Source organism: Rhinopithecus roxellana, unplaced genomic scaffold (assembly GCF_007565055.1).
Source record: "Rhinopithecus roxellana isolate Shanxi Qingling unplaced genomic scaffold, ASM756505v1 contig4438, whole genome shotgun sequence".
NCBI classification, from domain to species: domain Eukaryota; kingdom Metazoa; phylum Chordata; class Mammalia; order Primates; family Cercopithecidae; genus Rhinopithecus; species Rhinopithecus roxellana.
The window spans coordinates 12,896-39,399 of NW_022143284.1; the positions used below are offsets into that span (position 1 = coordinate 12,896).

Sequence of the window (26,504 nt, forward strand, 5' to 3'; positions counted from 1 at the left end):
GTGTGAAACAGGGGAGTGACAATATCTGACTTAGATCTTTTTTTTTTTTTTTGTCATTGTTGTTGTTGAGACGGAGTCTCACTCTGTTGCCCAGACCAGAGTGCAGAGGCACAATCTCAGCTCACTACAACCTCCGCCTCCTGGGTTCAAGCGATTCTCCTGCCCCAGCCTCCCGAGTAGCTAGGATTACAGGCTCCTGCCACCACGCCTGGCTAAATTTTGTATTTTTAGTAGTAGGGCGGAGTTTCATCATTTTGGCCAGGCTGGTCTCGAACTCCTGACCTCAGGTGATCCATCCGCATTGACCTCCCTCCCAAAGTGCAGAGATTATAGGTATGAGCCACCGCACCTGGCCTAACTTAGATCTTTAACAGATCCCTTGGCTGCTATGTGGGAAATGGCTGGAGACGGGCAGTAAGAAGTAGAGAGGGACATGACTCAGATGTTCAAGTACAGGAGAGCGATGATTGTGACTTGGACAAAAGCAGGAGCAAAGAAGCTGGGAAGGAGTGCACATGAGATTATCTTCTTAAAATAGTCTCAGCAGGCCTTGCTGATGGATGGAATTCAGAAGGAAAGGCAGGTGAAGGAATCAAAGGGGACTCCCAGGTTTCTGGTGGCTGATGGTTGGTCCTTTTCCAGGGATGGGGAAGATTGAGGAAACGCAGCAAATTGGGATGAGCACAGAAACTGGAGCCAGATTGCCTAGGTTCAAATCCTGGCTGGTGCCACAAGCTAGCTATGTGAACCTCAGCAAGTGTCTTAACCTCTCTGGACCCTCTTTCTCTTCTATAAAATCAGGGTATTAATTTATTATCTGCCTCATAGGGTGGTTTTGAGGATTAAATGATCAGGTATATGTAAAATACGAGTAAATACTATGTGAGTGTCAGATGGGGGAAGAAACAGCTTGGAGGAAACAGTGAGTTGGTATAATGAGATATCAAAACAAATACATGTAGGAGACATTGGAATATGCAAAGACCAGTGCTCAAAACGGAAGTCTGGGCTAGAGCTATAATGTGGGATTTGTCTGTATACAGAAGAGGGAGTGGAAGAAATAACCCACAGCAGATTAGAGGGAAAGAAAAAGAGAGCCACTTTCTACTTTAGAAGTGCCTACTTTATAGAGGTCAGACAAAGGTGAGTGTATCCTGGAGAGGTGGGAAGAACCTAGGAGGTGAGGCATAGGAGCCAATGGAAGGCAGGCTAGCTGTGAGTGACACACTCTCCAAGGGGGCAGAGTCTTTTATAACTCTGTGTCATGGAAAATACAACATCAATGGCTTGTTTGTTCCTGTCTTCCCTGATTCCTGAATCACATTCATCTTTCTACTCCATCCCACACCCTCCTCTGTTCTCACATTCCAGTCCTCTTGCTCTGGCACTGCCCCAATGATGAAATCACTGTATTTAAAAAAGAAAAGCTGAAATTTCACATAGCAAAAATATGGAATCAACCTAAGGTTGTATCAACAGAGGATTGATTAAGAAAATGTGGTGGTATACACACACTACACACATGCACGCTGTAGAATACTACTCATTAATAAAAAGTATGAAATCATGTCTTTTGGCAGGAACTGATGGAACTGGAGGCCATTATCCTGAGTGAAATGACTCAGAAACAGAAATCAATACAACATGTTCTCACTTATAAGTGGGGGCTAACAATGGGTACACTTGATATAGAGAGTACAATAATAGAGATTGAGACTTCAAAAGGTGGGAAGGTGGAGGGGCTAAGAGTTGAAAATTACCTATTGAACACAGTGTTCACTTGTCGGGTGACGGATACACTAATAAAAAGCCAAGACTTCAACCACTATGCACCATCTGCATGTAAGAAATCTGTACTTTACCCCCTAAATATGTTTAAAAAAATTTAAAAAGGAAAGCTGAAAAGCATGAATATTTTTTCTTTAAGTGAGCACAGAGAACAAATATAACATTTCTTCAGACCTTTGGACACATTACGAGCAAAGCCCTGATGTCAGCCTGGCATCCCTCAGGCATCTCAGTGGCTGCCAGTCTTGCTGCTGTGGACGTTCAGCATCGCCTGCTTCTTCTCCTTACTGCCCTGTGGGCTGCAGAATGTGCCTGCAGTAGTGGTGGGGAGCCGTCTGTTTGTGCATCATCTTCCATAGGCATAGCGATCATTGCCAGCCAGTGGGACTTCTCCCCAGGTGAGGAATCCTTTTAAGGCGATTAGCACAGTACTTGGCACATAGTGATTAGCAGCAATTGTTCTTAGTATAAACCTAGGATTTGCCCTGTAGGAACTGGTTGGTTACCAGTATTTTTCTCTGGCCTTTACCTGCTATATTTAGTTTCCTAGGGCTGCAAGTAATAAAGTACCAACAGGCTGCTGGCTTCGAATGACATAAATGTATTATCTCATAGTTTCTGGAGGCTAGAAGTCTAAAATCAAGGTTGTGGGCAGGGCCATCCTCCTCTGAAACCTGTAGGGGAGTCCTTCTTAGCCTCTTCCTGGTTTCTAGTGGTTTACTGGTATAGAGGAGTACAGTAACCCCCACAGGTTCTTAGTTGGAAAGGACCTTTGTTACAAAGACAGATTGGACAAGAGAAAACCAAACAGAAGTTTATTAACATGTGTATTTTGAGTATACATGGAGAACATCTAGAGAATGAGTAGTTTTCACAGAGGTGGCTTTGAATTTCAGCTTATATACATCCTTCAACAAAGAACAGTAAATTTTTAGTAACAAGACAACAGAAAGGTATCGGGAGAACCCGCTCCGATGTTAACGTGGGTTCTTTTCTATTTCCTAAGTGTCTCAGCTGGGTTGAGAAATAAAGGGAAAGAGCACGAGAGAGACATTTAAAGCTGGGTGTCCGAGGGAGACATCACATGTCGGCAGTATCCGTGATGTTCCCCGAGCCGTAAAACCAGCAAGATTTTATTAGAGATTTTCAAAAGGGGAGGGATTGCACGAATAGGGTTGGGTCACAGAGATTCACATGCTTCACAAGGTAATAAAATATCACAAAGCAAGTGGAGGCAGGGTGAGATCACGGGACCCACCGGATGAGGCGAAATTAAATTGCTAATGAAGTTTCGGGCACACATTGTCATTGATAACATCTTATCAGGAAACAGTGTTTGAGAGCAGAAAACCTGTCTGACCAAAATTTATTAGGTGGGAATTTTCCTCGTCCTAATAAGCCGGAGATTGCTACAGGAGACCGGGGCTTATTTCATTCCCTTCGCTTGGACCATGAAAGATGGCACATGCTTCTAAAGGGGCCATTTATAGGCCTACCCTCAGGGCGCATTCTCTTTTTCTCAGGGATGTTCCTTGCTGAGAAAAAGAATTCAGTGATATTTCTCCTATTTGCTTATGAAAGAGGAGAAATATAGCTCTGTTGCAATCCGGATCACTGGCGGCCAGTTCAAAGCTACCTCTCTTGTTCCCTGAACATCGCTGTTATCCTGTTCTTTTTTTAAGATGCCCAGATTTCATATTGTTCAAACACACATGCTCTACAAACAATTTGTGCAGTGGACACAATCATCACAGGGTCATGAGGTGACATTCATCCTCCTCAGTTTAGGAAGAAGATGACGGGATTAAGAGATTAAAGTAAAGACAGGCATAGGAAATCACAAGGGTATTGATTGGGGAAGTGATAAGTGTCCATGAAATCTTCACAATTTATGTTCAGAGATTGCAGTAAATACAGGCATAAGAAATATAAAAGTATTAATTTGGGGAACTAATAATTGTCCATGAAATCTTCACAATTTATGTTCTTCCGCCGCGGCTTCAGCCAATCCATCCATTCGGGGTCCCTGACTTCCCACAACAGAAAGGGACCTTTGAATCTCTATGGGCAGCAACTTGCAGGTGGGCAGTGAAGAAAGGCAAATTACTTGCAGATAAAGGTTAGTTAGTGCAGCTTGCTAGTATAAATTCTTCTAATACCATTGTCAGGCTGACAAGGGTCTTAAACTGTCTTCAGTCTTTAACCTTTGTAACTGTAGTCAGGAGGGCAGAATACCTTTTGTCTCCATAAATCTTTGTCCTGCTTTTAGGCAAATGGAGGAAAGAGATCTCTTGAGTATCTGTTTCTTCTTGTCTTCAACAATCCTTCATATTTTGAAGAGGCACATTCTGGTCTCACATACCGGCAGCTTGCAGCTGCGTACTCCAACCAGTCTCTGCCTTCACCATCACATCACATTCTTTCTGTATGTCTCTGCCTTTACGTGGCTGTCATATAAGGACACCAGTGATATTGGATTGGGGGCCTTCCAATGTGACCTCATCTTAAATAATTACATCTGCAACAACCTGGTCCCCAAGTAAGGCCACATTCTGTGGTACTGTGGGTTGGGGCTTTAATGTATTTTTGGAGGGAGACAGAATTCAACCAGTAACACCTGCCCCACTTGACTGCGTTTTATTTCAGGGCCTTTTTTTTTTTACGGTAAATTTTCTTTGGTTTGGAAACGTGCTTTTTTACTTGAAAAATTGAACTGGAAGTCTTACAGTTCCCAAGTTTGATTGTTTTATTTTTTTGCAATCTACTCCATATTTCCTTGTATCATAAAAGCTTCATGACCCAACACAGCATCTTGACATTGAGCAGAGAGCCGTCCTTTCTCCCTGGCTCTTTGAGAGCTCCTTGTCCTGGAGTTTATCTGAGGCTTTGATTTGAAGCCTCAATTTTTGGATGTGGCCTTTATAGGGCTTTCTGAAGTAATGAGTGATCTGGCTTCACTGCTTCTTCAAAATGTCCCTGCAGCAACTGCTATTCTTGCTCTGTAGCATTTGGCTTTAAATATGTTTCATATCAACAGGGTTGGCACCTTCTGTTTTTCTCTTCCACTCATCCTTTTGAATGTAAATGTTTAATTTCTTGCAAACTCAGTACACTTTGCGTGAAGAAATAGATGCAACTGGCTTTTGTGAGTCAAAAACAGACTGGCTTCTTCCAGGGGTAATAGCAAACAGTTCCCCAGGCTGAGCTTGGTCATGCAGTGGCTTCAAGACATCATGTGCTAAGACTGACCTCCAAAGGATGGTTTTAGAAGATCAAGGGAGATTATATTGTCTTGAAAAGATGGTTTAAATGAGATGCAGGCTAGTCTAGTTTAGGAGCAAAGACTGTTGGGATAGACCACTTACTGGCTGTGGGAACTTAAATAAGTTACTTAAGCATCAGTTTCATCATCTGTGAAAAGGAATTTATTATATCTACCTTATAAGTTTATTGCAAGGATTGAATAAGCTAATGCAGGAAACGCCCTTAGCACAGTACTTGGCACATAGTGATTAGCAGCAATTGTTCTTAGTATAAAGAGCTCCTGTTACTTTTCCCCTTTATCTAGACATTCTTTGCTTTAATTTGTTTTCCAACTGGCTTCAGCAGCATTTTTCTTTTTGAGGCATCTGAAGGTCAAGTTTCAGAAAAGGAAAGCAACTAAATGTGTTTAAATGTGTGGATGGAAATCTGATCAAAGGCAATTTTTTTTTTAAATAGACTTTGCCAAGTATTCAGGTGATGTTCTACACTAGTATTGACTATGTTAGGACACTAGGGTTACTGGAAATAAACTCAGCCAAGTATTGATTAGTAATATAAATGTCAAGGAATTAAACTTGCAATGAAGCAGGCAATGCAAACAGCCTTGTTTGGCTGTAAAAATGCCGACATTCCTGAAACGATGAGCTCATCATTAAATTCTTCATCTTCCACACCCCATAAGAGAATTCATGGCTTGTTTGCTCATTTTTGCTTCAGTTTTCTAGGCAGCTAAGAAGGAAATAAAGCAGTGGTTCTTTTTCTTTCTTTTTTTTTTTTTTTTTTTGAGACAGAGTCTCGCTCTGTCGCCCAGGCTGGAGTGCAGTGGCCGGATCACAGCTCACTGCAAGCTCTGCCTCCCGGGTTTATGCCATTCTCCTGCCTCAGCCTCCCGAGTAGCTGGGACTACAGGCACCCGCCACCTCGCCCGGCTAGTTTTTTGTATTTTTTAGTAGAGACGGGGTTTCACCGTGTTAGCCAAGATGGTCTCGATCTCCTGACCTCGTGATCCGCCCGTCTCGGCCTCCCAAAGTGCTGGGATTACAGGCTTGAGCCACCGCGCCCGGCCAAAGCAGTGGTTCTTAAACTTTATTGTGCACCAGAATCACCGGGAACGTTTGTTAAGTCGCAGATTCTGCATCCTAGCCCTGCAGTTGTTGGTTCAGGAACTCTGGGCTTGGGCCTGAGAATTTGCATTTCTATCACATTCCCGGTGATGCTGCTGCTGCTGCTTCAGGAATCACACTTTGAGAACCACTAAGATGAAGTCCCCTGAGGCACTGTGATGTGGTATAGAGCAGGGAGCATTTCATAAGGCGATGGGTTTGAGTCCTGGGGCTGTCCTTATTAGCAGAACTCTTTTAAGCAAATAATCTCTGTGAGACTGGGTTTCTTCCATTTTCAATTAGAAATAATAAAATTCACCTCATGAAGGCCCTTGTAAGAGTTAAAATGTTTGTAAAGCACTTTGTTCATGTATTAGTTTTAAAAGATTTCATTAATCTTTTATTGTGAGATTCTTTTGTAAGTCATGTAATATTTCGGAGTGATTTGGGCAACCAAGTCTGTCAAATGAATAATGCCATTCATTTAAATAATGGAAGCAGTTTTAAATGTTTCACTAAAATTCCACTTCAGAATTGCCATGCCCTTTTTCAAGTTGGGATGTGTGTATGTGTACTTTCTTCCCCCCTTGTAATTAAACAAGTTGTTCTCCCCCATTTATTTCTTACTAAGTACTAAATTGCATAATGAATTGGGAATTTCCTCCTTCTCTAATTCTGTGCATTGGCATTTTAGCATATTTTGATGTGTAGGTGGTAGAGGACAGTGAAAAGTTCACAGCTGGAGTGCAAACGCTGAGTTTTCATGATTCATGAACAACTGGTATCTGACCACAAGTTTGTCTTTTTATATTTAGAATCAGCCATGTCAATATCTGCATGGCACAGAATCACCTGGGAGCTTCTTAAACGTGTAGAATTTAGCACCCCATCTCTAAAAAATATGATTCAGTATATAGAAGGTGGGTCCTGGTTATATACACTTGAAGTATCACCCCAGATGGTACAGAAACTACATTTCATGAAACCCCAGAAATGGTCTGGAATAGTCTAGTTTGTTTTTAAATTCTAACCTCTGCCTGCCATTAGCTGTGTAGACTCAATCAAATTCTCTGGTCTTCTTAAATCTTGGTGCTGTTTATGTGCAATTGCTCACTCTCATTTATTGGGGTTGTTATGCAGATTATAATTAACGTGTGTAAAGTGCCTAGCATGTAAAGTGTGCTGGGCCTGAAGCACTCAAACACTCCAATGTTGGGGTAGTTCTTCTACAATGCCAGACACTGGAAGGTGAACAGATAAGATCAACACAAAAGTTCCTAGGTGGATAGAAGTGAAATGAAGCCAGTTGGCTCTGTGAATCCATAAAATATTTACCAAGCCTTGGAGAAAGGGAATTCATCAAAGATTATATTAAAGTGACTAATTTTCTTCTTCTTTCTTCTTTCTTTCTCTTCTCTTTCTTTCTTTCTTTCTTTCTTCTTCTTCTTCTTTCTTCTTTCTTTTCTTTCTTTTCTTTTCTTTCTTTCTTTCTTTCTTTTTCTTCTTTCTTTTCTTTCTTTCTTTCTTTCTTTCTTTCTTTCTTCTCTTTTCTTTTCTTTTCTTTCTTTCTTTCTTTCTCTTTCTTTCTTTCTCTTCTCTCTTCTTCTTTCTTCTCTCTCTCTTCTTCTTCTTCTTTCAGACAGAGCCTCACTCTGTCACCTAGACTACAGTGCGGTGACACAATCACAGCTCACTGTAGCCTTGACCTTCTGGGCTCAAGTGGTCCTCTCACCTCAGCCTCCCGAGTAGCTGGGACCACACCTGCATACCACCACACCTGGTAATTTTTAGTATTTTGTAGAGACTGGGTCTTACTGTTTTGCCCAGGCTGGCCCTGAACTCTTGGGCTCAAGTGATCCTGTCCTTGGCCCCCAAGAGTCCTGGGAGTACAGGAGTGAGCCACATGCCCAGACTAAAGTGATTGGTTTCTTACAGGTATCTTCAGGTCAGGAACACTCACAACTAGTTTCTAACTTGTAATTATTTCTAGGTTCTAAAGTTCTTATTTTGGATGCTGTAAGATTAAACAGTGTTTGTGTGTATTGAAATAAATTATTCAATCTAATCTTAGGAATCAGCAGACTATCATTTTTTACTGTGCCAGAACACTAATTTTCCATTCACTTTAGTGTGACAGATAATGTCCTTTCATGAAAACATTAAACACTTCAAGGGAGCCAAAATGAAGCCATATTAATACAAGACAACAGAGCCAATACTATTCAGTAACAAGATAGAAAAATGCTGTTTAAAAAGGAAATATTAATACTGTAAAGACCGATTTTATTCAAGAAGTTAAGAACTACCATATAAATCTACATTTACTTTTATTTTTCTCAACATCTTTGTGGCTGTCCTTCTTTACTCTTGTAAGCAATTTTAAAATATTTTTTCTGTATTATGGTTTTTCCTAGCTTACTGACATGCTTCTAATTTACATGCTTAAAATTAGTAGCGTGGGCCGGGCGCGGTGGCTCAAGCCTGTAATCCCAGCACTTTGGGAGGCCGAGACGGGTGGATCGCGAGGTCAGGAGATCGAGACCATCCTGGCTAACACGGCGAAACCCCGTCTCTACTAAAAAATACAAAAAACTAGCCGGGCGAGTTGGCGGGTGCCTGTAGTCCCAGCTACTTGGGAGGCTGAGGAGGAGAGATGGCGGAAACCCGGGAGGCGGAGCTTGCAGTGAGCTGAGATCCGGCCACTGCACTCCAGCCTGGGCGACAGAGCGAGACTCCGTCTCAAAAAAAAAAAAAAAAAAAAAAAAAAAAATTAGTAGCGTGGCATTTTTTACTTCCATGCAATTCCTCAAGATCTATGATGTCAGCAGAGCTTTTAGAAGGTCTTCTAATTGCACATTCATTAAACAAAGCTCAAGAACAGACAGTCCTAAGGGGGTTTTCATTTATGGATCATTTAGTCTGGAGTTCCCCAAGGACAATGGTCAACATTAATTAAAACACCTTGAAGTTTGTAAACCACAGTTACTTCTGTGTGAGATGCCATGATAAGCTTTGAATTATCACTTGAAAAACAAGAAGATTTAGGAAATTTCAGCTTTCTTGTTGCTGTCCTGCAAATGCTACTTTAAAACAAATTTTCTTCAGTGTCACCAAGATTAACACAACTTACTGCTGTACAGAACCAATGTTTCATATTTGTAATTTGTTACATAAGAGAAAAAGAGGACTCCTGAGATATGGAGTAGATATCATATTCCCTATGTCTGGGGGGTAGACCGTCACTGAAACTGGAACTGCTAAATGGGTTCTTCCTGCTCACTGCACAGACACAATCAGTCCACTGAGACCATGGCATTGCAGTAAAGAAAGAGTATAATTGATGCCAGGCTGGCCACACACATGTAGGAGACAGAGTTATTACCCAAATCAATCTCCCTGAAGGCTCAGAAGTTAGGGATTTTTCAAGGATAAAATGGTGGGCAGGGGGCTAGGGAAGGGGGCATGTTTATTGGTTGGGGATGCAATCATAGGGGTATAGAAAACAGTCCTTGTAGGCTGAGTCCGCTTCTAAGTGGAGGCCACCAGAGGAGTTGTTGGTCTGAGTGGGGCTGTCCAGTAGTCAGAAATGCAAAAGCCTGAAGAGACATCTCAAAAGGCCAATTGTAGGTTCTATAATAGTGATGTTATCTGCAGGAGTAATTGGGGAGGCTGCAAATATTGTGACCTCCAGAATAATGGCTGGTAATTATGTAACTATGCCTACATCTTAGTAAAATTCAGGCCCCTCTCATCCTCCTAACTTGGTAGACTTTCATTAATTTTACAAGGGTAGTTTAGCTTTGGGGAAGAGCTAGTATCATTTAAACTATAAACTAAATTCCTCCTGAAGTTAGTTTGGCCCACACCCAGGAATGAGCAAAGACAGCCAGCCTGTGAGGCTAAAAGCAAGATGGAGTCAACCATGTCACATTTCTCTTACTGTCATGATTTTGCAAAGGCAGTTTCAGAGCCACTCCTGAAGTGGTAGGAAGGTGTGCAAATTATGGGTTTGTCATATGCCTCTCATATGCATGAAGGAATATGCATATGTAATACAAGAAAGATGTCGTTTTGAACCAATGTGACTTTCAAATATTTCCTTCTAGGTTGGACACCGAGGAACAATAAGAGATTATCCAGACTTTAGCCCATCAGTGGATGCTGAAGCTATTCAGAAAGCAATCAGAGGAATTGGTGAGTGATATTTTACAATTCCTTTCTTAATGTTGAAGCAAATCAGGCACATTACAATCTAAAAGTTCAGTTTGCTCAGCTTGGCTTACTCAATTTGATAAATTGTCAGGAATTTTCTAAAATTGTGAAATAATGAGGAAATATATAGAGAACTCAGCTTTATTAAATCCTAACATTTATCATATTTACTTAATATTAAAAAACTACCACTGATATTGGTGGTCTAGGGAGATCCCCAGATGCCGGTGGGATCTCCACCCTGGCTGATATCCAGACTCTTGACACCATCTAGAGAAGAAATTCAAGGATGGGTCAAACGATAGTGAAAGTACAGAGATTTATTGCAAAGTGAAAAGTACACACTCGAGAAAGGGGAGTGTGAGTGTACTCAAGAGAGAGTGATGCACAAGGGGGTTTGGGGTTGTTGCCTTTATGGGTTTCTTTAACCAAGGGGTGGAATAGTCATGAAGATTCCGGGAAAAAGATGATTTCTTGGTACTGTGGTGCCACCCCTTTTTACACCAAATGTCAGTGTTTCCAGAACTGCCATGGCACTGGTGGGTGTGTGATTGAGTATGTTAATTAGCATATAATGAGATCCTAAGAGAATCCTATGTCAAATCCAGCACCACGTTGGGTCCAGTGGGTCTTAGCCAGCTTGATCCAGACTATGGGTTTTCAGGGTCATATCAGCCCCTAGTTTCTGCAGCTATTTCATCAGTTTCCTTTTGCTAGTCATGTGAAACTGCTACCTGGAATTTTCTGTTCTCCTGTGGCCACCCTGTATTAGTCCTGTCTAACCACCACCACCACTGCTATCAACAGCAATAATAATTATCATATAAATTATTACAAATATGGCCCCCTTGGTTGGGCATGGTGGCTCATGCCTGTAATCCCAACACTTTGGGAAGGCGAGGCAGGAGGATCACTAGAGCCCAGGAGTTCAACACCAGCCTGGCAATATAGGGAGGGCCCTTCTCTCCAAAAACCTCAAAAAATTAGCTGGGTGAGGGGCTTGGGCTTGTGATCCCAGTTACTTGGGAGGCTGAGGTAGGGGGATACTTTGAGCCAGGGAGGTTGAGGCTGCCCTGAGCTGTGATTGTGCCACTGATCTCCAGCCTGGATGACAGAGTGAGAGTCTATTTCAAAAACAAAATAAAAAAACAAAAAAAACTCAATACAATCCCATCAGTTCTTCCTGGATTTCACTCTTGCCCCTTTCGCTAGAGATAAACACCATCCCAAATTAGAGTTCATTCCCATGAAACTTTTAATACCATCACTATATATACAGGTACATATTGTTTTGCATGGTCTCAAACAGCATAAAATGAAATCATACTGTATACATTCTTCTGCAATATGTTTTTATCTCTTAACATTATATTTTTGAGATTTATCCATGTTGATATGGTTAGCTCTAGAGCATTAATTTTAACTGCATGGTATCTATTGCATCACTATATCAGAAGATGGGAATATTGATGGAACATTTAAATTGCCTACAATTCTTTTATATTGCAATATAAAAATGTGGCAGTGAATATTCCTCTTATGTCTTACTGTGCATATTTGCTAGCATTTCTCTAGAATATGACAAGAACTGGAATTTCCACATTGACGGGGATACTTCTCTTCAAATTAACTGGAAATTTTGCCATACTATTCTCTGAAATGAATGTAGAAATTAGCATTCCTTTCAGCAATGTACAAGACTTCTTTTTGCTCCATGTTCTCACCAATACTTGCTACAGTAAGACTATTCCATTTTTCTAATTAAGTGGGTCTAAATGGTATCTTATTCTGCATGTGTGTTTGTTTCCTCTCTCTACCCTGATGACTGATGCAGTTAAGCATCCTCACTTGTGCATCTGCTTCCACTTTCATACATCAATAAAATATAAAATATATTTTATCTATTTTTTTCAGTTGGTTTGTCTTCTTTAGATTGGCAAGAATTTTTTATAATTCCTCAATACAAACTTTTAAAAAATATTACAAACCATGAAAATATTTCCTATAAGTTCATGGTTTTCTTTTAACATTGGTGACATGGTTTGGTCCTGTGTCCCCACCCAAATCTCATCTTGTAGCTCCCATAATTCCCACATATTGTGGGAGGGACCTGGTGGGAGATGATTGAATCATGGGGACAGGTCTTTTCCGTACTGTTCACATGATAGTGAATAAGTGTTACAAGATCTGATGGCTTTATAAGGTGGAGTTTCTCTGCATAAGCTCTCTCCTTGCCTGCCGCCATCCACATAAGATGTGACTTGCTCCTCCTTCCCTTCCACCATGATTGTGAGGCTTCCCCAGACACATGGAACTGTGAGTTCTCCATTAAACCTCTTTCCTTCATAAATTGCCCAGTCTAGGGTATGTCTTTATCAGCAACGTGAAAATGGATTAATACAATTGGTTACAGTAATTTTTTGCATAGAAGTTTTAAATTTTAGTGAAATCAAGTTTACCAATATTTTTGTCTAGGATTTATTCTTATTGAATCTTTTCTATAATGAAGTCATAAAGATATTCTCCTACATTTTTTTTCAAAGTTTTGAAATTTTATTTTTCATATTATGATCTTTAATCTACATGAAATTAATGTTCATGGATGGTATTTAAAGGTGTCTCATTTTATTCTATTTCATGTGGACATTTAATTGTCCCAGAACAATGTATTGAAGAGCTCATCCTTTTCACACTGATTGGTATGTAATGTCACCTCGGTTTTACATTTCCCTATTTTTCTCTTCTCTGTTATGCTTCATTTATCTATTTGCCTCTCCCATTGTCACGATTATTAGGGTTTTATAATGACACTAAATATCTACTGGGCAATGTTTTTTTTGGCTCTTTGCCCTCCTCTATGAATTTTAAAATCGGCTTGTCAAATTCCATAAATATACTATATTAGAACTTTATATCAATATAATATTATGTTATTTCTGCCTGTTTAAGGTTTTTTTTTTTCCATTTTTCAATGTAAATTATTTCTTCATTTATCTCTTGACTGCCCTTTTTTTTTTTTTAAGGGAGAAGGGCTTGCTGTGTCACCTAGGCTCAAGTGCAGTGATATGATCATAGCCCACTACAGCCTCAAACTCCTGGGCTTGAGGGATCCTACGGCCTCAGCCTCTGGTGTTGCTAGGACTATAGGTGCTCATCACAATGTGTGCCTAATTTTTAAATTTTTGTAGCGACAGGGTCTTGCTATGTTGCCCAGGCTAGTCTTGGACTCCTGGGCTCAAGCAATCCTTCTGCCTTGTCCTCCCGAAGTCCTGGGATTGCAGATGTGAGCCACTGCACCCAGCCTGATTGCCCTATTTATATCTAGTGTTGAGTAGACTGTTTCATGAGGTTAATAGTCTTTAAATTCTGTCGCCTCTTTTTAAACATTATGTTTCTTCGTGAATTTGCACTTTGGCTTACAGGCCTTCTTTAAGAAGGAGGTTATTGTTTATGAGCACCACTTCTGACATGTTCTGAGTTCAGAATCAGGTATCATAATGGCGTTTGCGTTAGGGCTAGGTCAGACCCAGTCTCTGAACCGGAGGCATCTTGGCTTAGTTTTTGATCTTGAGCATGTTTAAAAATAAGAGATGAGAAACTGCCAGGCATACAAACTACAAATAACTGCAGGTAGTTTGGTATATTTGTAGTCCAGTTGCATAGGTTATAGAGATGCAGAGAGGGGGTAGAAAATGAGAACAAAGACATAAGGCAGGAGAGTTCATAATGAGCTGATATACGAGCTAAGGGGCTTAAACTTCATCCTGAAGATTACAAAGAGCCATTTGAATTTTAGTCAAGTGGATAACATGATCAGATTGTGTTTTTAAACATTTACTTAGGCAGTAGTGTACAGGAATAATTATACGGGGGTCACATTAGGAGGCGATTTAGGTTATCCAGGTAAAATATGATAAGGACACAGTGGCAGAGGGCATGCGGAGGAGATGACAAATGTAAGAGATGCAGATAATTGCTATAATATAGAGAATAAGATAAAGAAAGGAATCTGAGCTGATTCCCAGGATTTTTGCCTGGATAACTATATCCATAGTTGTGGATGAGGGAACATAGAAAGACAGACAAGTCAGAGAGGAAATACAATAAAGTCCACCCAGAACACACTGAGTTTCAGACACTTGTGCAGTTGAGGTGGCTGGTAGTGTACTGACACAGATGCTGGGTACGGTACACACATGAAGGGTCCACATTGGTACTCAGACCCACAGAGCACAAACACACTTTAATCTGATTCAGTATTTACTTAACTATGTATAAGAATACAAAACCAAAGACACAGAAAGGCAGCATCTTTCACTGGGAGGCCCAGCAGCTAACCAAGTACACAGAAGCTTTTGCATCATCTTTGATGTAAGTTATGTACCACTGCCTTGGAAGTGTGTAGATGAGGTCTGTGAGGGTCACCTTGACACAAAGAAGTTGAGCATTGAGTTCCGGGTGCTCTTTTATACCTCTCTAGTCATGCGTGCTCTAGGCCTGCAAGCCAATTCACAGCTTCCCAAACCAGGTATCATCATGGGCTGGGAAATTAATAGACACAACTTTCCACGTTTATCTTACTACTGTAGTCACCAAGATAAGAGTGACCTTGAGGTCATTCTCAGGCAGGCCGGCATCAGCTCTGGCCTGATGTTACCTTTCACTTACAAACAATTCATTTTGTATATGGGTTTGAAATTCATGAGAGAGGTCAGGCACGGTGGCTTAGCCCTGAAATCCCAGCACTTTGGGAGGCTGAGGTGGGTGGATCATCTGAGGTCAGGAGTTCAGACCAGCCTGATCAACGTGGTGAAACCCCATCTCTACTAAATAAAAAAAAATTAGCTAGGCATGATTGCACATGCCTGTAATCCCAGCTACTTGGGAGGCTGAGGCAGGAGAATCGCTTGAACCTGGGAGGTGATGGTTGCAGTGAGCCGAGATGGTGCTATTGCATTGCAGCCTGGGCAATGAGAGAGAGAGGGTGGTGGGGAGAGAGAGAGACGGAGAAAGGGAGGAAGGGAGGAAGGGAGGGAGGGATGGAGGGGGAAGGGAGGAAAGAAGGGAGGAGGGAGGGAGGGAGGAAGGAGGAAGGAAAGAAGGAAGGAAGGAAGGAAGGAAAGGAGGGAAGGAAGGAAGGAAGGAAGGGAGGGAGGGAGGGATGTGGAAGAAATGCATGAGAGAGATGTGGACCAGAGATAGAAATATATGTTTTGGCCGGGTGCGGTGGCTCAAGCCTGTAATCCTAGCACTTTGGGAGGCCGAGACGGGCAGATCGCGAGATCAGGAGATCGAGACCATCCTGGCTAACATGGTGAAACCCCGTCTCTACTAAAAACTACAAAAAAACTAGCCGGGCGAGGTGGCGGCGCCTGTAGTCCCAGCTACCTGGGAGGCTGAGGCAGGAGAATGGCGTGAACCCGGGAGGCGGAGCTTGCAGTGAGCTGAGATCCGGCCACAGCACTCCAGCCTGGGTGACAGAGCGAGACTCCGTCTCAAAAAAAAAAAAAAAAATATATATATATATATATATATATATATATATGTTTTGTGGTCAGAGATTTGGGTTCAACTTCTTGCTGGACCACTCAGAAGTTGTATGACTTTGGCAAGGAAGATAAGTTCGTGTCTTCACTTTAGTACAGCGGGCCCCTGTGAATATTAACTATGGCAATGAATAAAAGGGCGTTTCATGCAGGGCAGATTCTCAATAAGGGTTAGTTCCTGTTTTCCAGAGGAAGAAATATTTTGATATCAACTATGGGAGAGAAATAAAAGGCAATAAGACAGTAACCAAACCTCATAAAGGTAAAAACGTCAAGTTCAAAAGTAGTATGTTCTTTTGTCTGATGTACAGAAAGGAGTATTTAGACAATGATTGTTTCCTTCCCCCAGAACTATCCAAATAGAGTTAACTTCCTTTTCCAAAACTCAGGCAAACAAAATAAATAAATAAATAACGATCCCAACCAGGTAAGAAGTTGGGAATTAAAATGCCTTACTCTCTGCATTTGTCTCAGGCCATTGATCATTTTGCTTTTGTTCAAGACAGATATTGAACATGAATATTGAGTAAAATAACTTTTGTTTCATTTAGGAACCGATGAGAAAATGCTCATCAGCATTCTGACTGAGAGGTCAAATGCACAGCGGCAGCTGATTGTTAAGGAATATCAGGCAGCATATGGAAAGGTAAGGTCATGTTTACATGACAGGCAGTAAAGAGATCGTTAATGTACCATGGTCGCTCCCACATAGTTATGCCTACAGTTTTCTGTTTCAGGCTGAGTGTAACAGATGATGCCCTGTACATCCAGTCAGGAGCCTGGAATCTGAGTTGTGGTTTTGCCTTGAACTGGCTGACTGACTTTGGGCATGTTAATTGGTCTTTCTGGGTCTCAGTTTCTTCCCTTGTAGGGTAAGGTTTGCCTTAGCCCAGTGGGTTCTAAACCAGAAGTGATTTTGCTCCCCAGGGGACATTTGGGATGAATGGAGACGTTCTGATGATCACAAACAGGATGGTGGGGGGTGCTTCTAGCATGTAGTAGGCATAGGTCAGGGATGCTACAAGCATCCGAGAATGCTCAAGGCAGCCCTCCACAACAAAGAATTACCAGGCCAACTATCTGACTAATTCTGTCTTAGATAACCTTTTATTTCTCTTTCAATTTTAAAATACTTATGTAGTTATAGGTTTAATTCATTCAGCAAATGAAAAGTTAGTAATTAGCAGAAACTAACTGTATAAGAACAAGTAACTTTGGGAGGCCCAGGCAGGTGGATAACCTGAGATCAGGAGTTTGAGACCAGCCTGACCAACATGGTAAAACCCCATTTCTACTAAAAATGCAGAAATTAGCCTGGTGTGATGGCACATGCCTGTAATCCCAGCTACTCGGGAGGCTGAGGGCTGAGGCAGGAGAATCGCTTGAACCCGGGAAACAGAGGCTTCAGCGAGCCAAGATTGACAGAGCAAGACTCTGTCTCAAAAAAAAAAAAAAAGCAAAAAGTAAGACTTGGTCTTTGCTATACAGTTTCTTTGTCCAACGCCTATTTTCGAGTACTAATCTGTGTTAGGAGGTATCCTAGACATTGGATATAGACTGGTATAGAAAACAGATCCGGCCGGCACGGTGGCTCAAGCCTGTAATCCCAGCACTTTGGGAGGCCGAGACGAGCAGATCACGAGGTCAGCAGATCGAGACCATCCTGGCTAACACGGTGAAACCCCGTCTCTACTGAAAAATACATAAAACTAGCCAGGCGAGATGGCGGGCGCCTGTAGTCCCAGCTACTCGGGAGGCTGAGGCAGGAGAATGGCGTGAACCCGGAAGGCAGAGCTTGCAGTGAGCTGAGATCCGGCCACTGCACTCCAGCCTGGGCAACAAAGCAAGACTCCACCTCAAAAAAAAAAAAAAAAAGAAAACAGATCCTGCCTTCTTTCATGGAGCTAACATTCTATTAGAATATAATAAACAAGTAAATAAAAATAATTCAGATATGATAAGTGATATGAAAGAATTAAAATGGTTGATATGATAGACAGTGACTGGTGACTGGCTCCTGCAGATAGGGTGATGAAAGATGTCAGTGAGGGATTGTTACCTTACTCCCTACTAAGCCTAAACAATACTAGGGGTTCTGCTCTGCTTGATCAGGAGATAGTATTTAAGGTACAGCAAATACAAAGCCCTGATGCAAAAAGAAGCAGGGAATATGTGAGAAATAAAGAATTCCAATATGGCAGGAATGTAGAAAGTGAAGGGGGCAGAAGAAAGAGAGAGCTGGAGAGAGGTTGAGAACATGCTAAGGGTCTTGATAGAGTTTAGATTTTGTTCTAAGGGCCACAGGGAACCACTGGAGGTTTGTAAGCAGAGGAATAATATAATGCAGTTTTTATTTTAAAGGATTATTTTGGCTGCTGTAGATAATGAATTGTGGAGGGAAAAGGTACAAATGGAGACTGTTGAGAGGGTCTAGTGACCATCCACAGGCAGCTCAGCAATTACCTCCTGGAAGTGTTCTCCAGGCCCCCAGGCTCCATTAAGACACCCTTCTCTGAGCTCCCTTTATCAGATACTTAACATATAATATTGAAATTTTATCTTTGAATATTTCTGTGTTTCCCATGAGGGCAGAATGTCTCAGGATAAGGACTTTGTCTAACTTACCTTTAAAGGCCTAGCACAGAGCAGGTGCCTAGAAAACATTTGTTGAATTGAATGAATTGCCTGGCTTCTGGGCAAGACAACACTTTCACATAAAGAGAAGGTGAGTGGTCTATTGGCCTTTCAGTATTTCCAAAATATGGAAGAAAGATGGAGGTGGAGGGGAACAACCATTTCTCACAGTGGAATAGGATGAGATCTGTGAAGTAAGATTCGGCTGCAGTGGCTTGGATTGAGGACAGATGGTAGTGAAATTTACCATTTAGAGAGGAAAAAAACGCTGTGGCAATTAAAGCCGAGCTGGGAACACTGAACGCCATCCCATTTGTTTCAGCAGGAACATGCTGCTGCACCCCCCAGGAGTGTGGTAGTGTCGGTCTGTGCCCACGGCGTTGCAGCAGGCTCAGAGGCTACCAGCACCTATTTCAGAGCTGAAAATAATCAGGAACAGGAACAAACATTATTCAGTATTATGCCATTGAATATTGAAAGTAGAAACCCTGTTACCCCCCTTTAGGCAGGGGAGATGGACTGTACTTACGTGTGAAAACAGTACTCAAAACAATACCAATAGGTAATGTCTGTAAGAGGCTAAGTTCTAGTGTTTCATAGCCCTATAGGATGACTCAGTTAACAATAATGTAGTTTCAAATAGCTAGAAGGAGGATACTGAATATTCCTAAAACAAAAAAATGTTAAATGTTTGAGATGATGGGTATGCAATTACCCTGATCTGATTACCATACATTATATGTATTGAAACATCACTATGTACTTTATGAATACGTACAATTATTATTTGTCAAAAAAAATAAGTCTAATATATTGCCACACTTAGGGGTTTTCTTTCTTTACTTGTTGCCAGAAAATTGCTTCTGATGCCACCTAGTTCCACGTTCTCACCAGAGACACATGACCAGCCACTGTCCTCCCTTCCCCTTCCTCTTGGAGCTCTTTGGGAGTTACTGAGAGGCAAGACACCCAGGAATACAGCACCTCCCAGTGAAGTTGGGTGTGAATTTATAAGGGTTCCTCTTCCTCTTCCCTCACCCCAGCCTAAGCACTGAAAGCATGGGGGACCTAGGAAATGCATTTGAATACAGTTCCTAACTGTGGCACTCATGAAGCCCTCCCATTTGGCTCTCCTTCAAAAAACCTCTACAAAACAGAACAATTTGGGAGTAATTAGAAAATGCAGATTAATATTCATAGAAATATTTTCAACACTTCTGTTTATTCCCTGTGGATGGACATGTTTTGTCTGATTTTGATACATATGTTCATCTTTCACTAGGTGACTTTAGAGGAAGAGAAAGGAAAAGTATTTCACATTTTTCTCCTTGGTTTTTTGATTTTAGGAGCTGAAAGATGACTTGAAGGGTGATCTCTCTGGCCATTTTGAGCATCTCATGGTGGCCCTAGTGACTCCACCAGCAGTCTTTGATGCAAAGCAGCTAAAGAAATCCATGAAGGTATGAGCCCCACAAGCCATTTCTGCCCAGGGTTTGACCGAGTCATCAAAAATAGTGACTTTCTGGCAGCGCACACTTGTGATGGGTGGACTTGGATGCCATTTTGGTCTGTACTCTCCCAGTGGTAGAATGACTCTGAAATAGGGAACAGTTGTAGAACCTTAAGCCCAAATGTTCCTGGGCTGGAAGAATTTTGTCATATCTTTGTTTGACATGAAGAGTCAAGTTCTCTAGTTTGTCATCATTGAAAGTAAATGGCACTGTCATAACCCCAACACTGAAGCTAAAAACCTAGCATTATCCTTGAACCCTTGTTTTCTCTTACCCTTCCACTCTCCCAAATCTATCAGCAGGTTCATTAGTTTTACTTCAAAATCCATTGTAAATATGTGCACTTCTCTCAAAATCCATTGCTACCGTTCTAGTCTGACTACCATCATCTCTTGACTGGTCCGTATCAATAGGCTTCTAACTAGTCCTTTTGCCTCCATTTTTGCCCACCTCAAATTCATTCTACACAGAATAGCCAAAATTATTTTTATTAATTTATTTAAAAAATCAGATTATGGGCCGGGCGCGGTGGCTCAAGCCTGTAATCCCAGCACTTTGGGAGGCCGAGACGGGCGGATCATGAGGTCAGGAGATCGAGACCATCCTGGCTAATACGGTGAAACCCCGTCTCTACTAAAAAATACAAAAAACTAGCCGGGCGACGAGGCGGGCGCCTGTAGTCCCAGCTACTCGGGAGGCTGAGACAGAGAATGGCGTGAACCCGGGAGGCGGAGCTTGCAGTGAGCTGAGAGCCGGCCACTGCACTCCAGCCTGGGCAGCAGAGCAAGACTCCGTCTCAAAAAAAAAAAAAAAAAAAAAAAAAAAAAATCAGATTATGTTATTTACCTGCATAAATTTCCAATGGCTTTGAACACTTAAAATCCAAGCTCCTTATCATGACCTTCATTACCCAACATAGTGCAGGTCCTGTCTAACTTGGTGACTTTTTAAAATTCTATTTATATCAGTGAGGGTTCCCTCAGAGAAGCAGAACCAATAGGCAGGACATAGACGTTAAAAGATTTATTGTAAGGCCAGGTGCTATGGCTCGTGCCTGTAATCCCAATACTTTGGGAGGCCAAGGTAGGTAGATTACTTGAGCTCAAGAGTTTGAGATCAGCCTGGGCAACTTGGAGAAACCCTGTCTCTACAAAAAATAAAAAAAAATTAGCTGTGCATAGTAGTGCATTCCTGTAGTCCCAGCTACTTGGGAGGCTGTGGTGGGAGGATCACCTGAGCCCAGAAGGTCGAGGTTGCAGTGAGCTGAGATTGTGCCACTGCACTTTAGTCTGGGTGACAATGAGACCCTGTCTCGAAACAACAACAACAAAAATTTATTGGAAAGAATTGGAGGCCATGGTGGGAGGTTGCTCGAGCTCAGGAGTTCAAAACCGGCCTCAAACTGAGCAACATAGTGAGAACTTGTGTTTACAAAAAATTTTTAAAAATTAGCCAGGCGTGATGGCTCATGCCTGTAGTCCCAGCTATTTGGGAGGCTGAGGTGGGAGAATCACTTCAGCCCAGGTCTTGAGTGTCCTTTGTAGGGACATGGATGCAGCTGGAAACCATCATTCTCAGCAAACTACCGCAAGAACAGAAAACCAAACACCGCTTGTGCTTACTCATAGGTGGGAATTGAACAATGAGATCAGTTGGACACAAAAGAGGATCATCACACATCAGGGCCTGTTGTGGGGAGGGGGGAGGGTGAGGGATAGCATTAGGAGATATACCTAATGTAAATGACGAGTTAATGGGTGCAGTGCACCAACATGGCACATGTATACATATGTAACAAACCTGCATGTTGTGCACATGTACCCTAGAACTTAAAGTATAATAAAAAAAAAAAAAAAGAAGAAAAAAAAAATTAGCCAGGCATGGTGGCTCATGCCTGTAGTCCCAGCTGTTTGGGAGGCTGAGGTGGGAGAGTCACTTAAGCCCAGCAGGTCTAGGCTGCAATGAGCCACGACTGTGCCACTGCACTCCAGCCTGAGACCCTGTCTCAAAAAAAAAAAAAGAAGAAGAAGAAGAAGAAGAATTGGTTACATGATTATGGGATTGGTTAGGCAAGTTCAAAATCTGTAGGGCAGGCTGTCAGGAAAGGCAGGCTGGAACTCTTGGGCACAAGCTGAAGCTGTCCACAGAAAGAATCTTCTAAACAGAAGCCTTACCTCTGGTCTTAAGCCCTTTCAACTGATTGGATCAGGTCTGCCAAGAAAGGTAATCTCCCTTACTTAAAGTGAATCAATAATAAACTGCTACAAAATACCTTCACGGCAACACATAAGTTAGTGTTTGATTGAATAAGTGGCATTATAGCCTGGCCAAGCTGGTGCATAAAACTGACCGTCATACCCCCTCCTACTCACCCATTAATGATGTAGCTACACTGACCTTTTCTCTGCTCCTTGAACATCATAAGCTTATTCTTGTTTTGAGACATTTATACATGATGTTTCTTCCATCTGGAATGCTTTTCCTCCAGACATTTTCCATTAATTCACTCAAATATATTTTCTTACCTGCACTTATTACTGCCTAAAAGTATCTTGTCTATTTATTTGTTTTTGAGACAAGGTCTTGCTTCATTGCTCAGGCTCTAGTACAGTGGTGCAATTATGGCTCACTGCAGCCTCAACCTCCCGGGCAAGCAATACTCCAACTTCAGCCTCCTGAGCAGCTGGGACTGTAGGCACACACTGCCACACCTGGCTGATTAAAAAAATTTTTTTGTAGAGACAGAGTCTTGCTATGTTGCTCAGGCTGGTCTCAAACTCCTGAGTTCAAGCAATCCTCCCGCCTCGGCCTCTCAAAGTACTGGGATTACAGGTGTAAGCCACTGCACCTGGCCTTGTCTGTTTTTAAAATCCATTTGTTTATTACCTTTTTTCATCTAACTAAAAGGCAAACCTCCACCATGGCAGGGAACCTCATTGGTCTTGGCCTATATCTTCTGTTCCTAGAGCAACTTCTGAAATGAAGTGGGTGCTCAACATATTAATTAATAGGAAAGAGGAAAAAGAAGGGAGCTTAGATCTGAGGCATAAGCCGTATTCTGCCTTGTCATCAGGCAATGGAGTTATCTTCTTTTCCGTGGAGGACACATGGGCATCTGAGAAACAGATGGCAAGATGGAATTTGATGTACAAGAGATTTATTGTGAGAAACGCCTGTGAAGGATAAAGAGGAGAAGAGCAGGGTAGGTGGGGTGAACCTTCAGACTGCAGTGCAGGCCTGACACCTGTGAGAGAGAGGAGAGGAAGTAGGCTGAGATTAGGAAGAGCCTCAGTGCATGGTGAAGCTCCGAGAAAGCCTTGGCAGGCTGTTGGGGAGCCCCTGAGCAAAGACTGCCCTTTGGAGGAGTGCTGTGTTGGGCGCAAATCCAGTACCCCTGCTGTTTACAGTCATTGACTGACAGCCACCTGGAGAGGGCATGACCTCAGTGTGAACTCTGGTAGATCTAAAGGTGTGGCAGTTGGAGGCTGTTAGCCAACTGCATTCTTTGCAGCTGATTCTCTTGAAATGAAGTCTGAGCATTGTTTTTCTATGGCTACCCAATGGGGAGGGTTTAGCAGGTGTAATTGTAAGGATTAGATTCACCAATAAGTATTAGAACAGCTTCTCTTTTACATAAAAGAAATCTAGAGTAAGTAGCCCTGAGCAGGCTGTGATGGCACCACCATTATCAGAGATTCAGGCTCCTACTATCTTGAGGGTCTGCCATCTTTAACTCACGGTTTTCACTTCCTGGTTAAAGATGGCAGCTCATGACTCAGTCATTATGTCTTCATTCCAGTCAACTCAAAAGAGTAAAGGACAAAGAAAGGTTCACTCCCTCACTCTAAGGATATTCCCTGAGCATGCATATGGTACTTCTGCCTATGTCCCATCGGTCAGAGTGTAGTTACGTGGACATATTTCACTGTAAAGGAAGCTGAGAAACATAGCCTTTATTTGGGTAGCTATGTACCAAGTTACAAGCTGGGGGTTCTATTACTAAGTAAGAAAGACAAAAGGGATACTGTGGGAAACTAGGAATCTCTGCTACAGAGAGACAGAATTCAGTCTCTGTTCATATACTGCACTGGCCTTATTCGATCAAGTCTTAGTGTACATGACTTTTCTTGAAGTCACAGTGTAATTCAGTGACCTTGATATAAACAGGGCTGACGGGTAATTAGTCCCCATGCCAGCCGGGCCCATGATGCACATTACTGAGGATTTGAAAAGCTCCCTGTATGAAAAGGATGATACATGCTGATAGACCCAGTACAGTGATGCAAGGATGAACTCATTCAAAAGTATTGTAGAGCCTTTTCTAAACATAGTGGCATGTTTGAATGTTGCTAGGGTTAATCCTGTTAGACTCTCACTTCTTATCTTGAATGACACAGGCTTTTTCTTTTATACTATATATTTCTAGAATTACAATTGATTTTTACACTAGAGTGAAAAATTTGATGTCACTTTATTCCAGATGATTTATGTTAATACTAAAATATACAGAAAAATAGAAAACTACTTTAGAGCAATAGAGAACCTTGTATTGATTTACTCAAAAATGTCATTTCATCTATATAAAACAAGATATTAAGACCAAAAGGCATGAGATTAAGTTATTTAAGTGTTCTAAAAATTATATTTTCTTTTCCTTTTTAGGGTGCTGGAACAAATGAAGATGCCTTGACTGAAATCTTAACTACCAGGACAAGCAGGCAAATGAAGGAGATCTCTCAAGCCTATTATACAGGTATCTTATTTTCTGCTTACCTTCACCACTGTTCACACATATTCGAGCCAATGTTGCTTTTCCCAGAATCCTCCCAATCTCTTCATGAGGCATTTTCAAGACTTATAGAAAGGAGAATACATCCTAAAATCAGCTAAAGACTATGGGTTTCCAGGAAAAATTAGAATATGATCTGAGCTAGATACTGCTACATAACAATAGCATTAATGCTTTATATTTATAATATTATAGCTGCAGTGGATTTTGCTCTCAGCAATCTCTCATTAATTGAATTAACCATTTTCATCAATGGAAGAGAGACTGAAATCATATTTTATTATGAGGTGTTAAAAATCACTCAGATTAGATTCACGATTTTTGGTGTGGGAAATTAGATTAATTTAGAGGATGTGTTGAGCATGAGGATTCAATAGAATTAGTTAAAGACCTAATAGTCTGCTGGCTGTGTAAAATTAGAAAGTCTCTGCAATGCAATTCTGACTCTTAACTACCCAGGGTTAGTGTGACTTCACAGGTTAAGGTCACAGTCCCCACAAGACTACCTTCACCTCAGACACCAGCCCACAAGCTCAGGTGTTTTCAGGCTACACATGCTTTTAACCGACTGGCTACAAATTCAGGGTTCTCACTACTCTCAGGTTCAATAGCACACCAGAATGACACAGAACTCAAGAAAGTGCTATATTGACAAATGCGGTATCATAAAGGAAACAAATCAGGGCCAATAAAAGCAGAGACTGCATAGGGAGATATTGGGAAGGGTCCAGTGGAAGCTTCCACTCTCCTGACACATTGATATATCATTACCAACCCACAAGCTTACTCGATTATTGGTAGCCTTAGTTTTTATTGGGGTTTCATTATATAAGCATGATTGGTTGAACCATTGCTCATGAGATTGAACTCAATCTCCAGTCCCCTTACACTCCCCAGACATCAGGCTAATATTGTGGCTTAAAGCCAACCTTTTAATCATATGTTTGATCTTTCTAATGTGACCAGCCTTTATTCTAAGTCATCTTGTTAGCATAACTGAGCTGCAGTCCAAGAGACCAACCATGAGTAATAAAGACACACCTATGACTTGGGAAACCCAAAGGATTTAGAGTTTACCTCCCAGGAATCAGGAATAAGACCAGCCCAATTCTTTACTATTCAGCGGCCCCATAGAACCCTCTCCAAGTACTTTAAGGAAGCCACAGTTTCTCTGTTTGTGTCTCACGGAGGTCAGTTGTGTCATAGGAGCTTTTGCAGTGGGAGAGGTCCAAAGAAGGAGTACACATTGGTCCTCAGGTAGGTGTTAAAGAGGTGGCTTTGAGAAATTCTTGTTAGAAGGTAAATACTTCAAAGACAGGTAACTATTTTGTTATTGATGTGCTAATTAGGTTCTAATCAGAAAAACAGAAACAGCACTAGGTATTTTGACAGATAAAATGTAATATCAAGAATTGCTGGCTGGACGCGGTGGCTCAAGCCTGTAATCCTAGCACTTTGGGAGGCCAAGGCAGGCAGATCACGAGGTCAGGAGATTGAAACCATCCTGGCTAACGCGGTGAAACCCCATCTCTACAATACAGAAAGAAATTAGCCGGGCATGGTAGCGGGCGCCTGTAGTCCCAGCTACTCCGGAGGCTGAGGCAGGAGAATGGCGTGAACCCTGGAAGCGGAGCTTGCAGTAAGCCAAGATTGCACC

General features: G+C 41.8%; 1 protein-coding gene across 1 annotated transcript in view; it reads left to right on the forward strand.

Annotated features, from left to right (window-relative positions):
- Positions 1 to 24,948, forward strand: part of LOC115896026 (annexin A3-like) — a 36,036-nt gene extending 11,088 nt beyond the window's left edge. The window contains exons 2-5 of the mRNA XM_030926504.1: positions 10,262 to 10,349; positions 16,465 to 16,559; positions 19,894 to 20,007; positions 24,721 to 24,948. Coding sequence (XP_030782364.1) covers positions 10,262 to 10,349; positions 16,465 to 16,559; positions 19,894 to 20,007; positions 24,721 to 24,948 — 525 coding nt within the window. The remainder of the gene's footprint in view (positions 1 to 10,261; positions 10,350 to 16,464; positions 16,560 to 19,893; positions 20,008 to 24,720) is intronic.
- Positions 24,949 to 26,504: the final 1,556 nt, after the last annotated feature.